The sequence below is a fragment of the Heterodontus francisci genome, chromosome 4, assembly GCF_036365525.1.
Source record: "Heterodontus francisci isolate sHetFra1 chromosome 4, sHetFra1.hap1, whole genome shotgun sequence".
NCBI classification, from domain to species: Eukaryota; Metazoa; Chordata; class Chondrichthyes; order Heterodontiformes; family Heterodontidae; genus Heterodontus; species Heterodontus francisci.
Window position 1 is genome coordinate 10709785 of NC_090374.1, and position 17715 is coordinate 10727499.

The following is a 17715-nucleotide window of genomic DNA, read 5'->3' on the forward strand; positions in this document are numbered from 1 at the left end:
AACAGGCTTTCTTAGGTTTAAAGAAGAAAAGTTGAAATTTATTAAACTTAAACTTAAGCTCTAATTCGGTTAACGCCTATGGATACAGGATGCCCACTCGAGTATACATACGCAATACACACATGCAAATAGAGACAGAAAAGAGCAGAAGAAAAATAAAATGGAAAAGTTTGATGCAATATCTGAAGAGTTTTTGTTACTGTTCTTCGAGCTCACTGTAGAGTCCTTGATTGTAGGTAGTTCTTGCTTTTCGTTGGGGCCCAGTATTCTTCTTAAACCTTGTTCGCTGGAGGAGTCTTTTCTCTCTTGGGGTTTATGTGTCTTCAGTGGATTCAGAGGCTTGTGAGAAAGAGATGGGAGCAGACATAGAAACATAGAAATTAGGAGCAAGAGTAGGCCATTCGGCCTTTCGAGCCTGCTCCGCCATTCATTATGATCATGACTGATCATCCAACTCAGTAACCTGTTCCCGTTTTCGCCCCATACCCTTTGGTCCCTTTAGACCCAAGAGCTATATCTAACTCCTTCTTGAAAACATACAATGTTTTGGCCTCAAATGCTTTCTGTGGTAGCGAATTCCACAGGCTCACCACTCTCTCTGGGTGAAGAAATTTCTCCTCATCTCAGTCCTGAAAGGTTTACCCCATATCCTTAGACTATGACCCCTGGTTCTGGACTCCCCCACCATCGGGAACATCCTTCCTGCATCTACCCTGTCAAGTCCTGTTACAATTTTATAGGTTTCTATGAGATCCCCCCTCACTCATCTGAACTCCAGCAAATATAATCCTAACCGATTCAATCTCTCCTCATACGTCAGTCCCGCCATCCCAGGAATAATTCTGGTAAACCTTCGCTGCATTCCCTCTATAGCAAGAACATCCTTCCTCAGATAAGGAGACCAAAACTGCGCACAATATTCCAGGTGTGGCCTCACCAAGGCCCTGTATAATTACAGCAAGACATCCCTGCTCCTGTACTCGAATCCTCTCGCTATGAAGGCCAACATACCATTTGCCTTTTTTACCGCCTGTTGCACCTGCATGCTTACCTTCAGCGACTGGTGTACGAGAACACCCAGTCTCGCTGCATATTCTCCTCTCTCAGTTTATAGCCGTTCAGATAATAATCTGCCTTCCTGTTTTTGCTACCAAAGTGGATAACCTCACATTTATCCACATTATACTGCATTTGCCATGCATTAGCCCACTCACTCAACTTGTCCAAATCACCTTGAAGCCTCTCTGCATCCTCCTCACAACTCACCCTCCCACCCAGTTTGTGTCATCTGCAAATTTGGAGATATTACATTTAGTTCCTTCATCTAAATCATTAATATATGTTGTGAATAGCTGGGGTCCTAGCACTGATCCCTGCGATACCCCACTAGTCACTGCCTGCCATTCGGAAAAAGACCCATTTATCGCTACTCTTTATTTCCTGTCTGCCAACCAATTTTCTATCCAGACAGGAGAGATCTTCTCAGTCCAGGAGCAAACAGACACTCTTAGTTCAAACTGTACAATTCAGAAAAACCCAGGTTGCCAAGCAGGTTAGTCGTGTGACTAACTGGTCTGACCACATCTTGGATTGTATCACCTTAGCAGTCTCTGGAATGCTCCTCTTACACACAATACCTGGTGATCAAAGGTTGAATGTGTCAGGGAATGGTCCTTTGTCTTTCCAATCACCGTCTGTTAATATGTAAATGTCTTTTCCAGCCTCGGCTGATCGGTTTAACAAGTCCTTTCATCACTCCTGTAACAGTTTAAAATCAATGTTCATGATAAAATCAATGTGCCTCATTCTTGCCAGGTGGGGGCCTAGCATGACACTGGCTTCTGCATTACGAATTACCACTACAGCACCATCGCCGACCAATTCTGCCAGACCTGCTGAGTGTTTCCAGCATTTTATTCCATCAGGAAGAATCCAAGGCTGAGATTTCTTGGGATGTGGGGGTTGCTGGCTCAGTCAATATTTATTGCCCATCCCTAATTGCCCTTGAGAAGGTGGTGGTGAGCTGCCTTCTTGAACCACTGCAGTCCATGTGGGGTAGGTACACCCACAGTGCTGTTAGGAAGGGAATTCCAGGATTTTGACCCAGTGATAGTGAAGGAACGGCGATATAGTTCCAAGTCAGGATGGTGTGTGACTTGGAGGGGAACCTGTAGGTGGTGGTGTTCCCATGCATCTGCTGCCCTTGTCCTTCTAGCTGTTAGAGGTCGCAGGTTTGGAAGTTGCAGTCTAAGGAGCCTTAGTGAGTTTGTTGCAGTGCATCTTAGAACTATAGAACCATAGAAAAATAACAGCACAGAAGGAGGACATTCAGCCCATCGTATCTGTGCCGGCCAAAAACTAGCCGCCCAATCTAATCCCACCTTCCAGCAGCTGGTCCATAGCCTTGCCGGTTACAGCACTTCAGGTCCAGGTCCTGGCAGTGAATTCTAGACATCCACCACCCTCTGGGTGAAAAGGCTTTTCCTCATGTCACAGAATCACAGAATAATACAGTGCAGAAGAGGCCCTTCGGCCCATCGAGTCTGCACCGATGCATTAAAACACCTAACCTGTCTACCTAATCCCATTTGCCAGCACTTGGCCCATAGCCTTGAATGTTAAGATGTGCCAAATGCTCATCCAGGTACTTTTTAAAGGATGTGAGGCAACCCGCATCTACCACCCTCCCAGGCAGGGCATTCCAGACCGTCACCACCCTCTGGGTAACAAAAGTTCTTCCTCAAATCCCCCTTAAACCTCCCGCCCTTCACCTTAAACTTGTGTCCCCTCATAACTGACCCTTCAACTAAGGGAAACAGCTGCTCCCTATCCACCCTGTCCATGCCCCTCATAATCTTGTACACCTCAATCAGGTCACCCCTCAGTCTTCTCTGCTCCAGTGAAGACAGCCCAAGCCTATCCAACCTCTCTTCATAGCTTAAATGTTCCATCCCAGGCATCATCCTGGTGAATCGCCTCTGCACCCCCTCCAGTGCAATCACATCCTTCCTATAATGTGGCGACCAGAATTGCACACAGTACTCCAGCTGTGGCCTTACCAAAGTTCTGTACAACTCCAACATGCCTCCCTGCTTTTGTAATCTATGCCTCGATTGATAAAGGCAAGTGTCCCATATGCCTTTTTCACCACCCTATTAATCTGCCCTTCTGCCTTCAGAGATCTATGGACAAACACGCCAAGGTCCCTTTGTTCCTTGGACCTTCCCAGAGTCAGGTCATTCATTGAATACTTCCGTGTCACATTACTCCTTCCAAAGTATATCACCTTACACTTTTCAGGGTTAAATTCCATCTGCCACTTTTCTGCCCATTTGACCATCCCGTCTATACCTTCCTGTAACCCAAGACACTCAACCTCACTGTTAACCACTCGGCCAATCTTTGTGTCATCCGCGAGCTTACTGATCCTACTCCCCACATAGTCATCTATGTCGTTTATATAAATGACAAACAATAGGGGACCCAGCACAGATCCCTGTGGTACACCACTGGACACTGACAACCGTCTGTCATCACACTCTGTCTCCTACAGCTAAGTCAATTTTGAATCCACCGTATCAAGTTACCTTGTATCCCATGTGCATTTGCTTTCTTGATAAGCCTCCCATGTGGGACCTTGTCAAAGGCTTTGCTGAAATCTACATCAACTGCACTACCCTTCTCTACACACCTGGTCACATGCTCAAAAAATTCAATCAAATTTGTTCGGCATGACCTCCCTCTCACAAAACCATGTCCCCTCTAATCCTTCTACCGATCAGCTTAAATCTGTGCCCACTGGTAATTGACCTCTCCTCTAGGGGAAACAGGTCCTTCCTGTCTACTCTATCTAGGCCCTTCATATTTTTGTACACCTTAATTAAGTCACCCCTCAGCCTCCTCTGTTCTAAGGAAAACAACCCTATCCGATCCAATCTTTCCTCATAGCTGCAACTTTCGAGCTCTGGCAACATTCTTGTAAATCTCCTCTGTACTCTCTCCAGAGAAACTATGTCCTTCCTTTAATGTGGTGACCAGAACTGTACGCAATACTCCAGCTGTGGCTGAACCAGCGTTTTATACAGTTCCAGCATTACATCCCTGCTTTTGTATTCTATACCTCGGCCAATAAAGGAAAGCATTCCATATGCCTTCTTCACCACTCTATCTACCTGTCCTGCCACCTTCAAAGATCTGTGGGCATGCACTCCAAGGTCTCTCACTTCCTCTACCCCTCCCGCTTATTGTGTATCCCCTAACTTTATTTGCCCTCCCCAAACACATTACCTCACACTTCGCAGGATTGAATTCCATTTGCCACTTTCCACCCACTCAACCAAACCACTGATATCTTTCTGGAGTCTGCGGCTATCCTCTTCACTATCAACGACACGGCCAATTTCTGTGTCATCAGCAAATTTCCCAATCATGCCTCCCACATTTAAGTCCAAATCATTAATATATGCCACAAACAGCAAGGGACCCAACACTGAGCCCTGTGGAATGCCACTAGAAACCGCTTTCCATTCACAAAAACATCCGTTGGCTACTACCCTTTGTTTCCTGTCACTGAGCCAATTCTGGATCCAACCTGCCACATTCCCCTGTATCACATAGGCTTTCATTTTACTGACCAGTCTACCATGCGAGATCTTGTCAAATGCCTTACTAAAATCCACATAGACCACATCCACTGCACTACCCTCATCAATCCTCATTGTTACTTCCTCAAAGAATTCAACTAAGTTAGTAAGATATGACGTATCCCTGATTAATCTGTGCCTTTCTAAGTGGCAGTTTATCCTGTCCCTCAGGATTGATTCTAATAATTTATCCACCACCGAAGTCAGACTGACTGGCCTATAATTATTTGGCCTATCCCTCGCACCCTTTTTAAACAATGGTATAACATTCACAGACCTCCAATTCTCTGTCACCTCGCCGGTATCCAGTGAGGATTTGAAGATGGTACACACTGCTGCCACTGTGCGTCAGTGGTGGAGGGAGTTAATGTTGAAGGTGGTAGATGGGTGGATTTGGAGCTCAGGGGATTTAGGAGAAGACAGTTCATGTATAGATCTAGAGTGAATGAGATGTGGGGAAAGAATGAGCTAATGTTCCAAATATTCTCTGGCTTATTTTTGATTACCAAGTGAAATTATTGGTTTAACTTCACCCAGCCTCGAGCTGAACAAGCCATCACGACTGAGGTATACGAAAGTTCATCTGACGTTGTCACAAAAATTATCGAAGAATCAACAAGCAATTTCAACATTGGGTTCTCTCTGAGAATAAACGCTGGGAAGCTAAATGTCTCGACTGGGAGCAGCTACAATAACAACAGGACAAGAAATCTGGACATCCTGATGAGCCACAATTATTCAGAGGTACAGTCCCATATCAGAGGCACCAGGAGTTTACTCACAAGGAGAGAGAGAGAGAGAATGCAGGGGGAATTGAAAGAATGTGGGGAAGAGAGTGGGGAGAGTGTTTTTTTTATTTGTTCATGGGATGTGGGCGTCACTGGCTAGGCCATCATTTATTGCCCATCTCTAACTCATTGAACTGAGTGGCTTGATAGGCCAACTACATTGCTGTCGGTCTGGAGTCACATGTAGGCCAGATCATGTAAGGACGGCAGATTTCCTTCCCTAAATTACATTCGTAAACCATATGGATTTTTACAACAGTTGACAATGGTTTCATGGTCACCAGCTTTTTTCAAAAATTCCAGATTTTTATGAATCGAATTCAATCTGCCGTGGTGGGATTCGAACCCAGAATCCCAAACCTGGGCCTCTGCCTGACTAGCCCAGTGACATTAACATTACACCACCACCTCCCCAGCAAGGGTGGGGGGAGGGGAAGAGAGAGAGAGTGTGATGGAGAATGGAGAAAGCGAGAACAGGAAAGAGAGATTGAGGTGGATAGAGAGAATAAGGGGAGTATGTGGGGAGAGAGAGCAGGTGGAGAAAGAGCGGGGGAGAGAAAGAGAAAGAGAGGCAGGGGAATAGAGAGAGAGAAGAGAGAGATAGAGAGTGTTGTGTGAGAGAGAGGGGGAGAGATTGAGAGCTTAGGGGAATAACAGAAAGCCAAGCAAGAGAAAGTGATACTGCAAGTCATGTTGCAGCTGTACAGAACCTTAGTTAGGCCACACTTAGAATATTGCGTGCAATTCTGGTCGCCACACTATCAGAAGGATGTGGAGGCTTTGGAGAGGGTACAGAGGAGGTTTACCAGGATGTTGCCTGGTCTGGAGGGCATTAGCTATGAGGACAGGTTGGAAAAACTCGGATTGTTTTCACTGGAACGACGGAGGTGGAGGGGCGACATGATAGAGGTTTACAAAGTTATGAGCGGCATGGACAGAGTAGATAGTCAGAAGCTTTTTCCCAGGGTGGAAGAGTCAGTTACTAGGGGATATAGGTCTAAGGTGCGAGGGGCAAAGTTTAGAGGGGATGTGAGAGGCAAGTTCTTTACACAGAGGGTGGTCAGTGCCTGGAACTTGCTGCCGGGGGAGGTAGTGGAAGCAGGTACGATAGCGACGTTTAAGAGACATCTTGACAAATACATGAATAGGATGGGAATAGACGGATACGGTCCCCGGAAGTGCAGAAGGTGTTAGTTTAGGCAGGCATCAAGATCGGCGCAGGCTTGGAGGGCCGAATGGCCTGTTCCTGTGCTGTACTGTTCTTTGTTCTTTGTTCTTTGCTCCAGATGCACAAACTGGATAAACAAAAGAGGAACTAACCGAGGAAAAAAGTAAGTAGGGAGGGAGAGGGAGGGACGGAGTGTGGATGGGGCCCAGAAAGAGAGCATGAGACTGGCGAAGAGAGTAAAATGGGCCCAGAAAGACACTGAGGCAGGGAGAAGACTATCTCTAAACAGGGATCAGGAAGTGACTTTTTTTTTATTCATTCGTGGCGTGTGAGTGTTGCTGGCCAGGCCAGCATTTATTGCCCATCCCTAATTGCCCTTGAGAAGGTGGTGGTGAGCTGCCTTCTTGAACCGCTGCAGTCCATTTGGGGTAGGTACACCCACAGTGCTGTTAGGAAGGGAGTTCCAGGATTTTGACCCACTGACATTGAAGGAACAGCGATATAGTTCCAAGTCAGGATGGTGTGTGACTTGGAGGGGAACTTAGTGGTGTTCCCATGCATCTGCTGCCCTTGTCCTTCTAGGTGGTAGAGGTCGCGGGTTTGGAAGGTGCTGTCTAAGGAGCCTTGGTGCATTGTTGCATTGCAGCTTGTAGATGGTACACACTGCTGCCACTGTGCATCGGTGGTGGAGGGAGTGAATGTTGAAGGTGGTGGATGAGGTACCAGTCAAATGGGCTGCTTTGTTCTGGATGGTGTCGAGCTTCTTGAGTGTTGTTGGAGCTGCACCGATCCAGGCAAGTGGAGAGTATTCCATCACATTCATGACTTGTGCCTTGCAGATGGTGGACAGGCATTGGGGAGTGAGGAGGTGAATTACTCGCATCAGGATTCATAGCCTCTGACCTGCTCTTGTAGCCACAGTATTTATGTGGTTGGTCCAGTTCAGTTTCTGGTCAATGGTAACTGCCATTGAATATCAAGGGGAGATGGTTAGATTCTCTCTTGTTTGAGATAGTCATTGCCTGGCACTTGTAAGGCACGAATGTTACCTGGATATTGTCCAAGTCTTGCTGCATTTCTACACGGACTGCTTCGGTATCTGAAGAGTCGTAAATGGTGCTGAACATTGTGCAATCATCAGCGAACATCCCCACTTCCGACCTTAGGACTGAAGGAAGGTCATTGATGAAGCAGCTGAAGATGGTTGGGCCTAGGACACTACCCTGAGGAACTCCTGCAGTGATGTCCTGGAGCTGAGATGATTGACCTCCAACAACCACAACCATCTTCCTTTGCACTTGGTATGACTCCAACTAGCATAGTTTTCCCCATTATTTCCTTTGACTCCAGTTTTGCTAGGGCTCCTTGATGCTATACTCAGTCAAATGCTGCCTTGATGCCAAGGGCAGTCACTCTCACCTCACCACTTTTGTCCATGTTTGGATGGCACAGTGGCACAGTGGTTAGCACCACAGCCTCACAGCTCCAGCGACCTGGGTTTGGTTCTGGGTACTGACTGTGTGGAGTTTGCAAGTTCTCTCTGTGACCACGTGGTTTTCTGCCAGGTGCTCTGGTTTCCTCCCACAGCCAAAGACTTGCAGGTTGATAGGTAAATTGGCCATTGTAAATTGCCCTTAGTGTAGGTAGGTGGTAGGGATGTGGTAGGGAATATGGGATTAATGTATTAGTATAAATGAGTGGTTGTCGGTCGGCACAGACTCGGTGGGCCGAAGGGCCTGTTTCAGTGCTGTATCTCTCTATGACTCTATGAACCAAGGCTGTAATGAGGTCAGGAGGTGAATAGCCCGGGCAGAACCCAAACTGAGTAAGTTATTACTAAGCAAGTGCCGCTTGATGGCACTGTCGACGACACCTTCCATCACTTTACTGATGATTGAGAGTAGACTGATGGGGCGGTAATTGGCCGGGTTGGATTTGTCCTGCTTTTTGTGTACAGGACATACCTGGGCAATTTCCATTGCTGGGTAGATGCCAGTGTTGTAGCTGTACTGGAACAGCTTGATTAGGGGCGCAGCAAGTTTTGAAGCACAGGTCTTCAGTACTATTTCCGGAATATTGTCAGGACCCATAGCCTTCGCAGTATCCAGTGCCTTCAGTTGTTTCTGATATCACGTGGAGTGAATTGATTTGGCTAAAGACTGGCATCTGTAATGCTGGGGACTTCAGGAGGAGGCCGAGATGGATCATCAACTGGACACTTCTGGCTGAAGTTTGATGCAAATACTTCAGCATTATCTTTTGCACTTATGTGCTGGGCTCCCCCATCATTGAGGATGGGGATATTTGTGAAGCTTCCTCCTCCAGTTAGTTGTTTAATTGTCTACCACCATTCATGATTGGATGTGGCAGGACTGCAGAGATTAGATCTGATTCATTGGTTATGGGATCGCTTAGCTCTGTCCATCACATGCTGCCTCTGCTGTTTGGCACGCTCGTAGTCCTGAGTTGTAGTTTTACCAGGTTGACACCTCATTTTGAGGCATTCCTGGTACTGCTCCTAGCATGCCCTCCTGCACTCTTCATTGAGCCAGGGTTGGTCTCCTGGCTTGATGGTAATGGTAGAGTGGGGGATATGCCGGGCCATGAGGTTACAGATTGTGGTTGAGTACAATTCTGCTGCTGCTGATGGCCCACAGCGCCTCATGGATGCCCAGTTTTACATTGCTAGCTCTGTTCGAAATCTATCCCATTTAGCACGGTGGTAGTGCCACACAACACTGGAGATGAGGGAGAGGCAGGGGAATGTTAGGCTATCTGGTGTGTGAGTGGGGTAGAGGAGCATTTTGGTTCTGGGGAGTGCTTTGTGGGAGGGTTTTTTTATTCATTTGTGGGATGTGGGTGTCGCTGGCTAGGCCAGCATTTATTGTCCATCCCTAATTGCCCTTGAACTCAGTGGCTTGCTCGGGCATTTCAGAGTCAACCACATTGCTGTGGGTCTGGAGTCACACATAGGCCAGATAAGGTAAGGACAGCAGATTTCCTCCCCTAAAGGACATTAGTGAACCAGATGGGTTTTTACAACAATTGACAATGGTTTCATGGTTGCCATTAAACTAGCTTATTAATTGAATTCAAATTTCACCATTTGCATGGTGGGATTCAAACCCACGTCCCCAGAGCATTAGCCTGGGCTCTAAATTACTAGTCCAGTGACATTACCATTATGCCACTGCCTCCCCTAAGGGAGGGACTGAGGCAGAGGAGGAATGTATAGCAGGGGTGGCGGAGGAGTGTAGCTAGGGGTGTGAGTGGGGGAGTGGAGTGAACAGTGAAGGGGCAGTTTTGGGGAGAGGGATTTGGGAAGTGGGGGGAAGTGGTGTGCGAGGGGTGGAGGTGAGGGAGCAGTATGAGTGCCGCACGGGGAGAGACGAGGGTTCTGGGTGGGGGAGGGTTGTAGGCAGAGTGGATGCGTGGGGAGGGCCAGGAAAAGGATTTAGGAGGGGGAGGGAAGAGGTGATGAAAGGGGGTGAGGGAATGGTGTGAGACTTGCTTGTAAATTTTAATTTTGTTATGAAATAATTGAATTAATTTTCAAATGTTTTCAAAATCTAGCATAATGAATACTTCCGGATCAAGGGGCAAATACAGCTGGCCAAATTTAAAATGCGAACGAATCGCTACGAACTGGATGAAGATTTTATTATTGATCTGAAGAATCTGCCCACGGAATATGACAAGGGAGTTTATTTTAAAATCTTGGAAGACTATGGCACACATTACACATCCTCTGGAACTCTGGGTGGAGATTATCAAATGGTATATGTATTGGACAAGTCCGAAATGGTGAAAGAATGTAAGTCAAGTTGGTTGCTGGTGTAAAGCCAAGTTACGTTTTCCTCCTATTCAACTGCTCCCTTGTTGATGCTCAGTGTGGTGCATAGTGCTCAGATGGTCAGCTGTGGCTCAGATGGTCAGCTGTGGCTCAGATGGTCAGCTGTGGCTCAGATGGTCAGCACTCTTGCTGCCAACTTGCAAAGTTCTGGATTCAGGTCCCACTCTCGGACTTTGAGCACAAAAGAAATCAAGGCTGACCCTCCCAGTGCAGTACTTAGCGAGTGCTGCATAGCTGGAGGTGCTGTTTTTTGGATGTGAAGTTAAACCGAGGCCCCATCCATCTTCTCAGGTGGATGTAAAAGATCCTATAGCACCATTTTGAAGAAGAGCAGGGGAGTTCTCCCCAGTGTCTTGATCAGTATTTTATCCCTCATTTAACATTACAAACACAGATTATCTGATAATTATCAGATTGCGGTTTGTGGGAGCTTGCTATGCACAAATGGGCTGCCACGTTTCCGACATTACAAAGTGACTAAACTTTAAAAGTATTTCATCAGTTGTGAAGTGCTTTGAGACAGCCAGTGGTTGTGAAAGGCGCTATATAAATGCAAATCCTTCTTTCAGTGTTGGGATATCTCTATCAATTCCTTTACAATCACACTCTTGAGCCCCTCCCACAGTTGTCACATCCCACGAATACTAGATCCCAATCGCACAAAAACATAACTTGGCAGCAGACATTACTGGATGGTATATGACAACTCTGGTTCCAACTCTAATTGACTGTATTCCAGACCTGACCCCTCCCCCACATTCCTGCCATTGGTCCACCATCCAGGTGATATCAACTTCAGTTTCCCTACAGCCAATTGGGAATGACTCTTGAATATCCAATTGGATTATTCTTGACTGTGCAGCAGCTTTTTCTCCCAATCTACAATATATTCATCACCAGCAAATGAAAGTGTTTAAATAAAATAATAAAAATGTAATTTTTTTTAATGCTCCTATAATTGTTCTCCTGAATTGGCTCACAGCAGTGTCCTGGAGATTAATCTTCAATTCCTGGAGACCTCATTCTCAGGTTGGCAGGCTGTGACTAGTGGGGTACCACAAGGAACAATGCTTGGCCACAGCTATTCACAATCTATATCAATGATTTGGATGTGGGGACCAAATGTAGTATTTCCAAATTTGCTGATGATACAATTTTAGGTTGGAATGTGAGTTATGAGGAGGATGCAAAGAGGCTTCAAGGGATTTTAAACAGGCTAAGTGAGTGGGCAAGATGGAATATAATGTGGAAAATGTGAAGTTATCCACTTTGGTAGGAAAAACAGAAATGCAGAGTATTTCTTAAATGGTGAGAGATTGGGAAATGTTGATGCCCAAAGAGATCTGGGTGTCCTTGTTCATAAGTAACTGAAAGCTAACAGGCAGGTGCAGCAAGCAGTTAGGAAGGCAAATGGTATGTTGGCCTTTATTGCAAGGGGATTTGAGTACAGGAGTAAAGAAGTCTTGCTGCAATTGTATAGAGCCTTGGTGAGACTACACCTGGAGTCTTGTGTATGGTTTTGGTCACCTTACCTAAGGAAGGATATACTTTCCATAGAGGGAGTGCAATGAAACTTCACCAGACTGATCCCTGGGGTGGAGGGATTGGGTTGAGGAGAGATTGAGGAGACTGGGCCTACATTCTTTAGAGTTTAGAAGAATGAGAGGTGATCTCATTGGAGCATACAAAATTCTTACAGGGCTCAATAGGGTAGATGCAGGAACAATGGTTCCCCTGGCTGCGGAGCCTAGAACCAGGGAACAAAGTTTCAGAATAAGGGGAAGGCCATTTAGGACAGAGATGAGGAAGTATTTTTTCACTCAGAGGGTGGTGAATCTTTGGAATTCTCTACGCCAGAGGACTGTCGAGGTTCAGTCGTTGAATGTATTCAAGAGATCGATAGATTTCTAGATATTAAAGATATCAAGGGATAGTGGGGGAAAATGGCACTGAAGTAGAAGATCAGCCATGATCTAATTGAATGGCAGAACAGGATCGAGGGGCCGAATGGCCTAGTCCTGCTCCTATTTCCTATATTCCAGGACAACCCTGGAGGGTTGGAAACCGCTAACACAGGTGTGCCAGGCCTAATTCCAAAAAGCCAGCTACTACCACAGCAGCTTATATTTATATTTATACAGTATCTTCAGCAGCTTCACAGCAGCATTAACAAAGATATTTGACATAAAGAGATGTTAGGACAGGTGACCAAAAACTTGGCCAAAGCGATAGGTCTTATCTTTGATGGGGAAGGGGAGGGGAAGAGAGTCAGAGAGATTTAGGGAGGGAATTCCAGAGTTTAGGAGCCAGGCAGCTGTAGGCACGGCTGTCAATGGTGGAGTGATTAAAATTGAGGATGCACTGGATGCCAGAATTAGCGGAATGTAGATATTTTGGAGGGTTGTAAGGGACAGCAGAGCCATGAAGGGATTTGAAAACAATAGGATGGGAATTTTAAAAGCACGGTATTTCATAGAATCATAGAAAGTTTAAGGCACAGAAAGAGGCCACTTGGCCCATCGTGTCTGTGCCAGCTGAAAAATGATCCACCTATTCTAATCCCTCCTTCCAGCATTTGGTCCATAGCCCTGCAGCTTACGGCATTTGAGGTGCATATCCAGACTCCTTTTGAATGAGTTGAGGGTTTCTGCCTCAACTATCCTTTCAGGCAGTGAGTTCCAGACCATCACCACCCTCTGGGTGAAAAAGTTTTTCTTCATCTCCCCTCTAACTTTTCTACCAATCACTTTAAATCTCTGCCCCTCATCACTGACCTCTCTGCTAAGGTGAATAGACCCTTCACCTCCACTCTATCCAGGCCCCTCAAACTTTTGTACATTTCAATCAGATCTCATGATCGTATTGAATGGCGGAGCAGACTCAAAGAGCTGAATGGCCTACTCCTGCTCCTATTTTTCTATGTTCCTAGGCCTTCTCTGTTCCCAGGAGAACAACCCCAGCCTATCCAATCTTTCCTCAGAGCTGCATTTTTCCAGTCCTGGCAACATCTTTGTAAATCTCCTCTGTACCCTCTCTAGTGCAATTACATCCTTTCTGTAATGAGGTGGCCAGAACTGCACACAGTACTCAAGTTGTGGCCTGACCAATGAGTTATACAGTTCCAGCATAACCTCCCTGCTCTTATATTCTATACCTTGGCTAATAAAGGAAAGGATTCCATATGCCTTCTTAACCACCTTATCAACCTGTCCTGCTACCTTCAGGGATCTGTGGACATTCACTCCAAGGTCCCTCACTTCCTCTGCACTTCTCAGTATTTTCCAATTAATCTTGTATTCCTTTGCCTTGTTTGACCTCCCCAAATGTATCACCTCACACTTCTCCAAGTTGAATTCCATTTGCCACTTTTCTGCCCATCTGACTAGACCATCAATATCTTCCTGCAGCCTACAGCTATCCTCTTCGCTATCTACCACACGGCCAATCTTTGTGTCATCTGCAAACTTCTTGATCATGCCCCCTACATTTACATCCAAATCGTTAATATACACCACAAAAAGCAGGGGACCCAGTACTGAGCCCTGCGAACGCCACTGGAAACAGCCCTCCAGTTGCCAAAACACCCGTTAACAATTACCCTTTGTTTCCTGCCGATGAGCTAATTTTTTATCACCTTGCTGCAGTCAGCGCAGTTCAGGGACACAACCCAGGACTATCCTGGCCTGTTCACCTCAGTACCTTCAGTATGAACTGGCAACGCCATCAGTGAGGTTCATCTTGTAATAACTTTAATACCATCTTATTCCATGTTTGTAGATGTCACCAACGAACATGTGAAGGAATGTCTCGGGTTTAATTACAATTTCAACCTTCAACAAAGCATAATCAGAGACCAGAATTTAACCGGCATTGAAATCAAAGAAAACCTCAATACTGACAAATGTGACAAGGTCACAAAAGCATTCACATGTACGTATGAGGATCAAGATTATTTGGAGAAGTTGCGTTTTCGAGTTATCGAAACCTGACAATGAGTCTGAGATCACGTCATTGAGCGGTCAATGAAAGAAGCTTTGGGCCAATCTGATGATCTGTTGTAGTAAGTCGTAAGGTACTAACACACACCAGTGAAAAGAGAAATGTTTGTGTTGTAGATTCAAACAGTCTACACTGCAGGTTCCAAGCACACCAGGACAGGCACAGCACGGGTTAGATACAGAGTAAAGCACCCTCTACATTCTCCCATCAAACACTCCCAGGGCAGGTACAGTACAGGGTTCGATACAGAGTAAAGCTCCCTCCACACTGTCCCCATCAAACACTCCCAGGGCAGGTACAGTACGGGGTTCGATACAGAGTAAAGCTCCCTCTACACTGTCCCATCAAACACTCCCAGGGCAGGTACAGGAAGGGGTTAGATACAGAGTAAAGTTCCCTCCACACTGTCCCCATCAAACACTCCCAGGGCAGGTACAGTACGGGGTTCGATACAGAGTAAAGCTCCCTCCACACTGTCCCCATCAAACACTCCCAGGACAGGTACAGGAAGGGGTTAGATACAGAGTAAAGCTCCCTCTACACTGTCCCCATCAAACACTCCCAGGACAGGTATAGCACAGGGTTAGATACAGAGTAAAGCTCCCTCTACACTGTCCCATCAAACACTCCCAGGACAGGTATAGCACAGGGTTAGATACAGAGTAAAGCTCCCTCTACACTGTCCCATCAAACACTCACAGGACAGGTACAGCACAGGTTAGATACAGAGTAAAGCTCCCTCTACACTGTCCCATCAAACACTCACAGGACAGGTACAGCACGGGGGTTAGATACAGAGTAAAGCTCCCTCTACACTGTCCCATCAAACACTCCCAGGACAGGTATAGCACAGGGTTAGATACAGAGTAAAGCTCCCTCTACACTGTCCCCATCAAACACTCCCAGGACAGGTATAGCACAGGGTTAGATACAGAGTAAAGCTCCCTCTACACTGTCCCATCAAACACTCCCAGGACAGGTATAGCACAGGGTTAGATACAGAGTAAAGCTCCCTCTACACTGTCCCCATCAAACACTCCCAGGACAGGTATAGCACAGGGTTAGATACAGAGTAAAGCTCCCTCTACACTGTCCCATCAAACACTCCCAGGACAGGTATAGCACAGGGTTAGATACAGAGTAAAGCTCCCTCTACACTGTCCCATCAAACACTCACAGGACAGGTACAGCACAGGTTAGATACAGAGTAAAGCTCCCTCTACACTGTCCCATCAAACACTCACAGGACAGGTACAGCACAGGTTAGATACAGAGTAAAGCTCCCTCTATACTGTCCCCATCAAATACAAAAAAAAGGGGTTAGATACAGAGTAAAGTTCCCTCTACACTGTCCCCAAAAAGAGAAAAAAAACACAAAAGATGGGGTTCAATACAGAGTTATGCTCCCTTTACACTTTCCCCATCAAATACAAAAAGAAACGGGGGTTAGATACAGAGTAAAGCTCCCTCTACACTATCTCCCATCAAACACTCCCAGGACAGGGACAACATTGGTGAGGAATTGGATAACCACTAGGTTTGTGACCTTCTCGTGCTGCTCTTTTCATTGTGTATAATCTGGTATTGAGGTTAGTTGTGGATCCTTACTGGCATCATTGAATGTGAACACTACAGTCAAATGGCTCTGTCCCGTGCTGGCATTTTATTTCCACAATACATGTCCTTGTATTCATTCTTGGGATGTAAGTGTTGCTGGCGTTTACTGTCCATACTAATTGACCTTGAGACTCGAAAAGGTGGTGGTGAGTCGCCATCTTGAACCGCTGCAGTCCATGTGATGAAGGTGCTCCCACAGTGCTGTTACGAAGGGAGTTCCAGGCTTTTGGCTCAGCAACGATGAAGTGACAGGAGTATGTGTCCTGGTTGGGAGGAAAACTGGAGGTGATAGTTTTCCATGTGCCTGCTGCCCTTATCCTTGGTGTAGAGTCACAGGGGATGGAACCTTGGTGACTTGCTGCAGCTTATCCAGTAGATTGTAGCTACTGCAGCCACAGTGCTGCGATAGTGGGACAGCGTGAGTATTGAGTCCCATGATAGCAGCACCAATTGGCAGAGGTGCTTCATCCCACTGTGTAGTTAATGAGGTGCAGCAGCTACAGGATCCCTTTTGTTTCTTCTCTGTTGGTTTCAAATGGCTGTCTTTTTCAGCCCTGAAGAGGGAAAAGCCTCTCATCAAGGATGTGCTGTCGTTCGTAACCGGTGGTGACACAGTATTCCTCACCAAGCTCAACCTACTGCTCTCTGAGAGAAACAAGCCCGTTGATGCCTCCGTCTACATTGATTGGGCCAGCACACTCATACACTCTGCCACATTAGTGAGGCAGCAGGTAAGAACAAAGGTATAGCCCAATGGGATGGGGCTAGCTGCCTCGGGGGACATGTGGAGGACAGGTCGATGGGTTTCTCTGCAGTGAGATAATGGGACCTGATGTTCCCTCCATTCAAATGCACACACCTTTTCTTCTCAATTGGACCAACAGAGCAAGGAGCTGAGTCCATTCCATCTAGATTGTCCCATCAAACACCATCCTGTCAAACATAGAAACATAGAAAATAGGAGCAGAAGTAAGCCATTTGGCCCTTCGAGCCTGCTCTGCCATTCATTATGATCGTTACTGATCTTCCAACTCAGTAACCTGTTCCTGCTTTCGCCCCATATCCTTTGATCCCTTTAAACCCAAGAGCTATATTTAACTCCTTCTTGAAAACATACGATGTTTTGGCCTCAACTGCTTTCTGATCTACCAAACACTGTCCCATCAAACGCTCCAGGAGTAGGCCATTCAGCCCCTCAAACTTGTTTCACCATTCAATGAGATCATGGCTGATCTGTTACCTAACTCCATATACCTGCCTTTGCCCCATATCCCTTAATACCTTTGGTTAACAATATCTATCAATTTCAGATTTAAAATTAACAATTGATCCAGCATCAATTGGCATTTGTGGAAAAAAGTTCGAAACTTCTATCGCCCTTTGTGTGTCGAAGTGTTTCCTAATTTCACTCCTGAAAGGTCTGGCTCTAATTTTTAGACTCTGCCCCCTAGTCCTAAACTCCACAACCAGCAGAAATAGTTTCTCCCAATCTACACTGTCTGTTCCCCTTAATATGTGAAAACTTCGATCAAATCACTCCTTCTAAATTCCAGGGAATGCAATGCTAGTTTGTTTAATCACTCCTTATAATTTAATCCTCGGAGTCCAGGTTTCATTCTGCTAAATCTACACTACCCTCTTTCCAAG

The 17715-nt window shown here is 46.1% G+C and overlaps 1 protein-coding gene across 1 annotated transcript in view; it reads left to right on the forward strand.

The window, feature by feature from the left end:
- The window catches only part of LOC137368886 (complement component C9-like), an 82224-nt gene that overhangs the window by 53369 nt on the left and 11140 nt on the right, over nt 1–17715 (forward strand). The window contains exons 6-9 of the mRNA XM_068029125.1: nt 5181–5387; nt 10173–10413; nt 14230–14382; nt 16621–16799. Of these exons, the coding sequence (XP_067885226.1) occupies nt 5181–5387; nt 10173–10413; nt 14230–14382; nt 16621–16799 (780 nt within the window). The remainder of the gene's footprint in view (nt 1–5180; nt 5388–10172; nt 10414–14229; nt 14383–16620; nt 16800–17715) is intronic.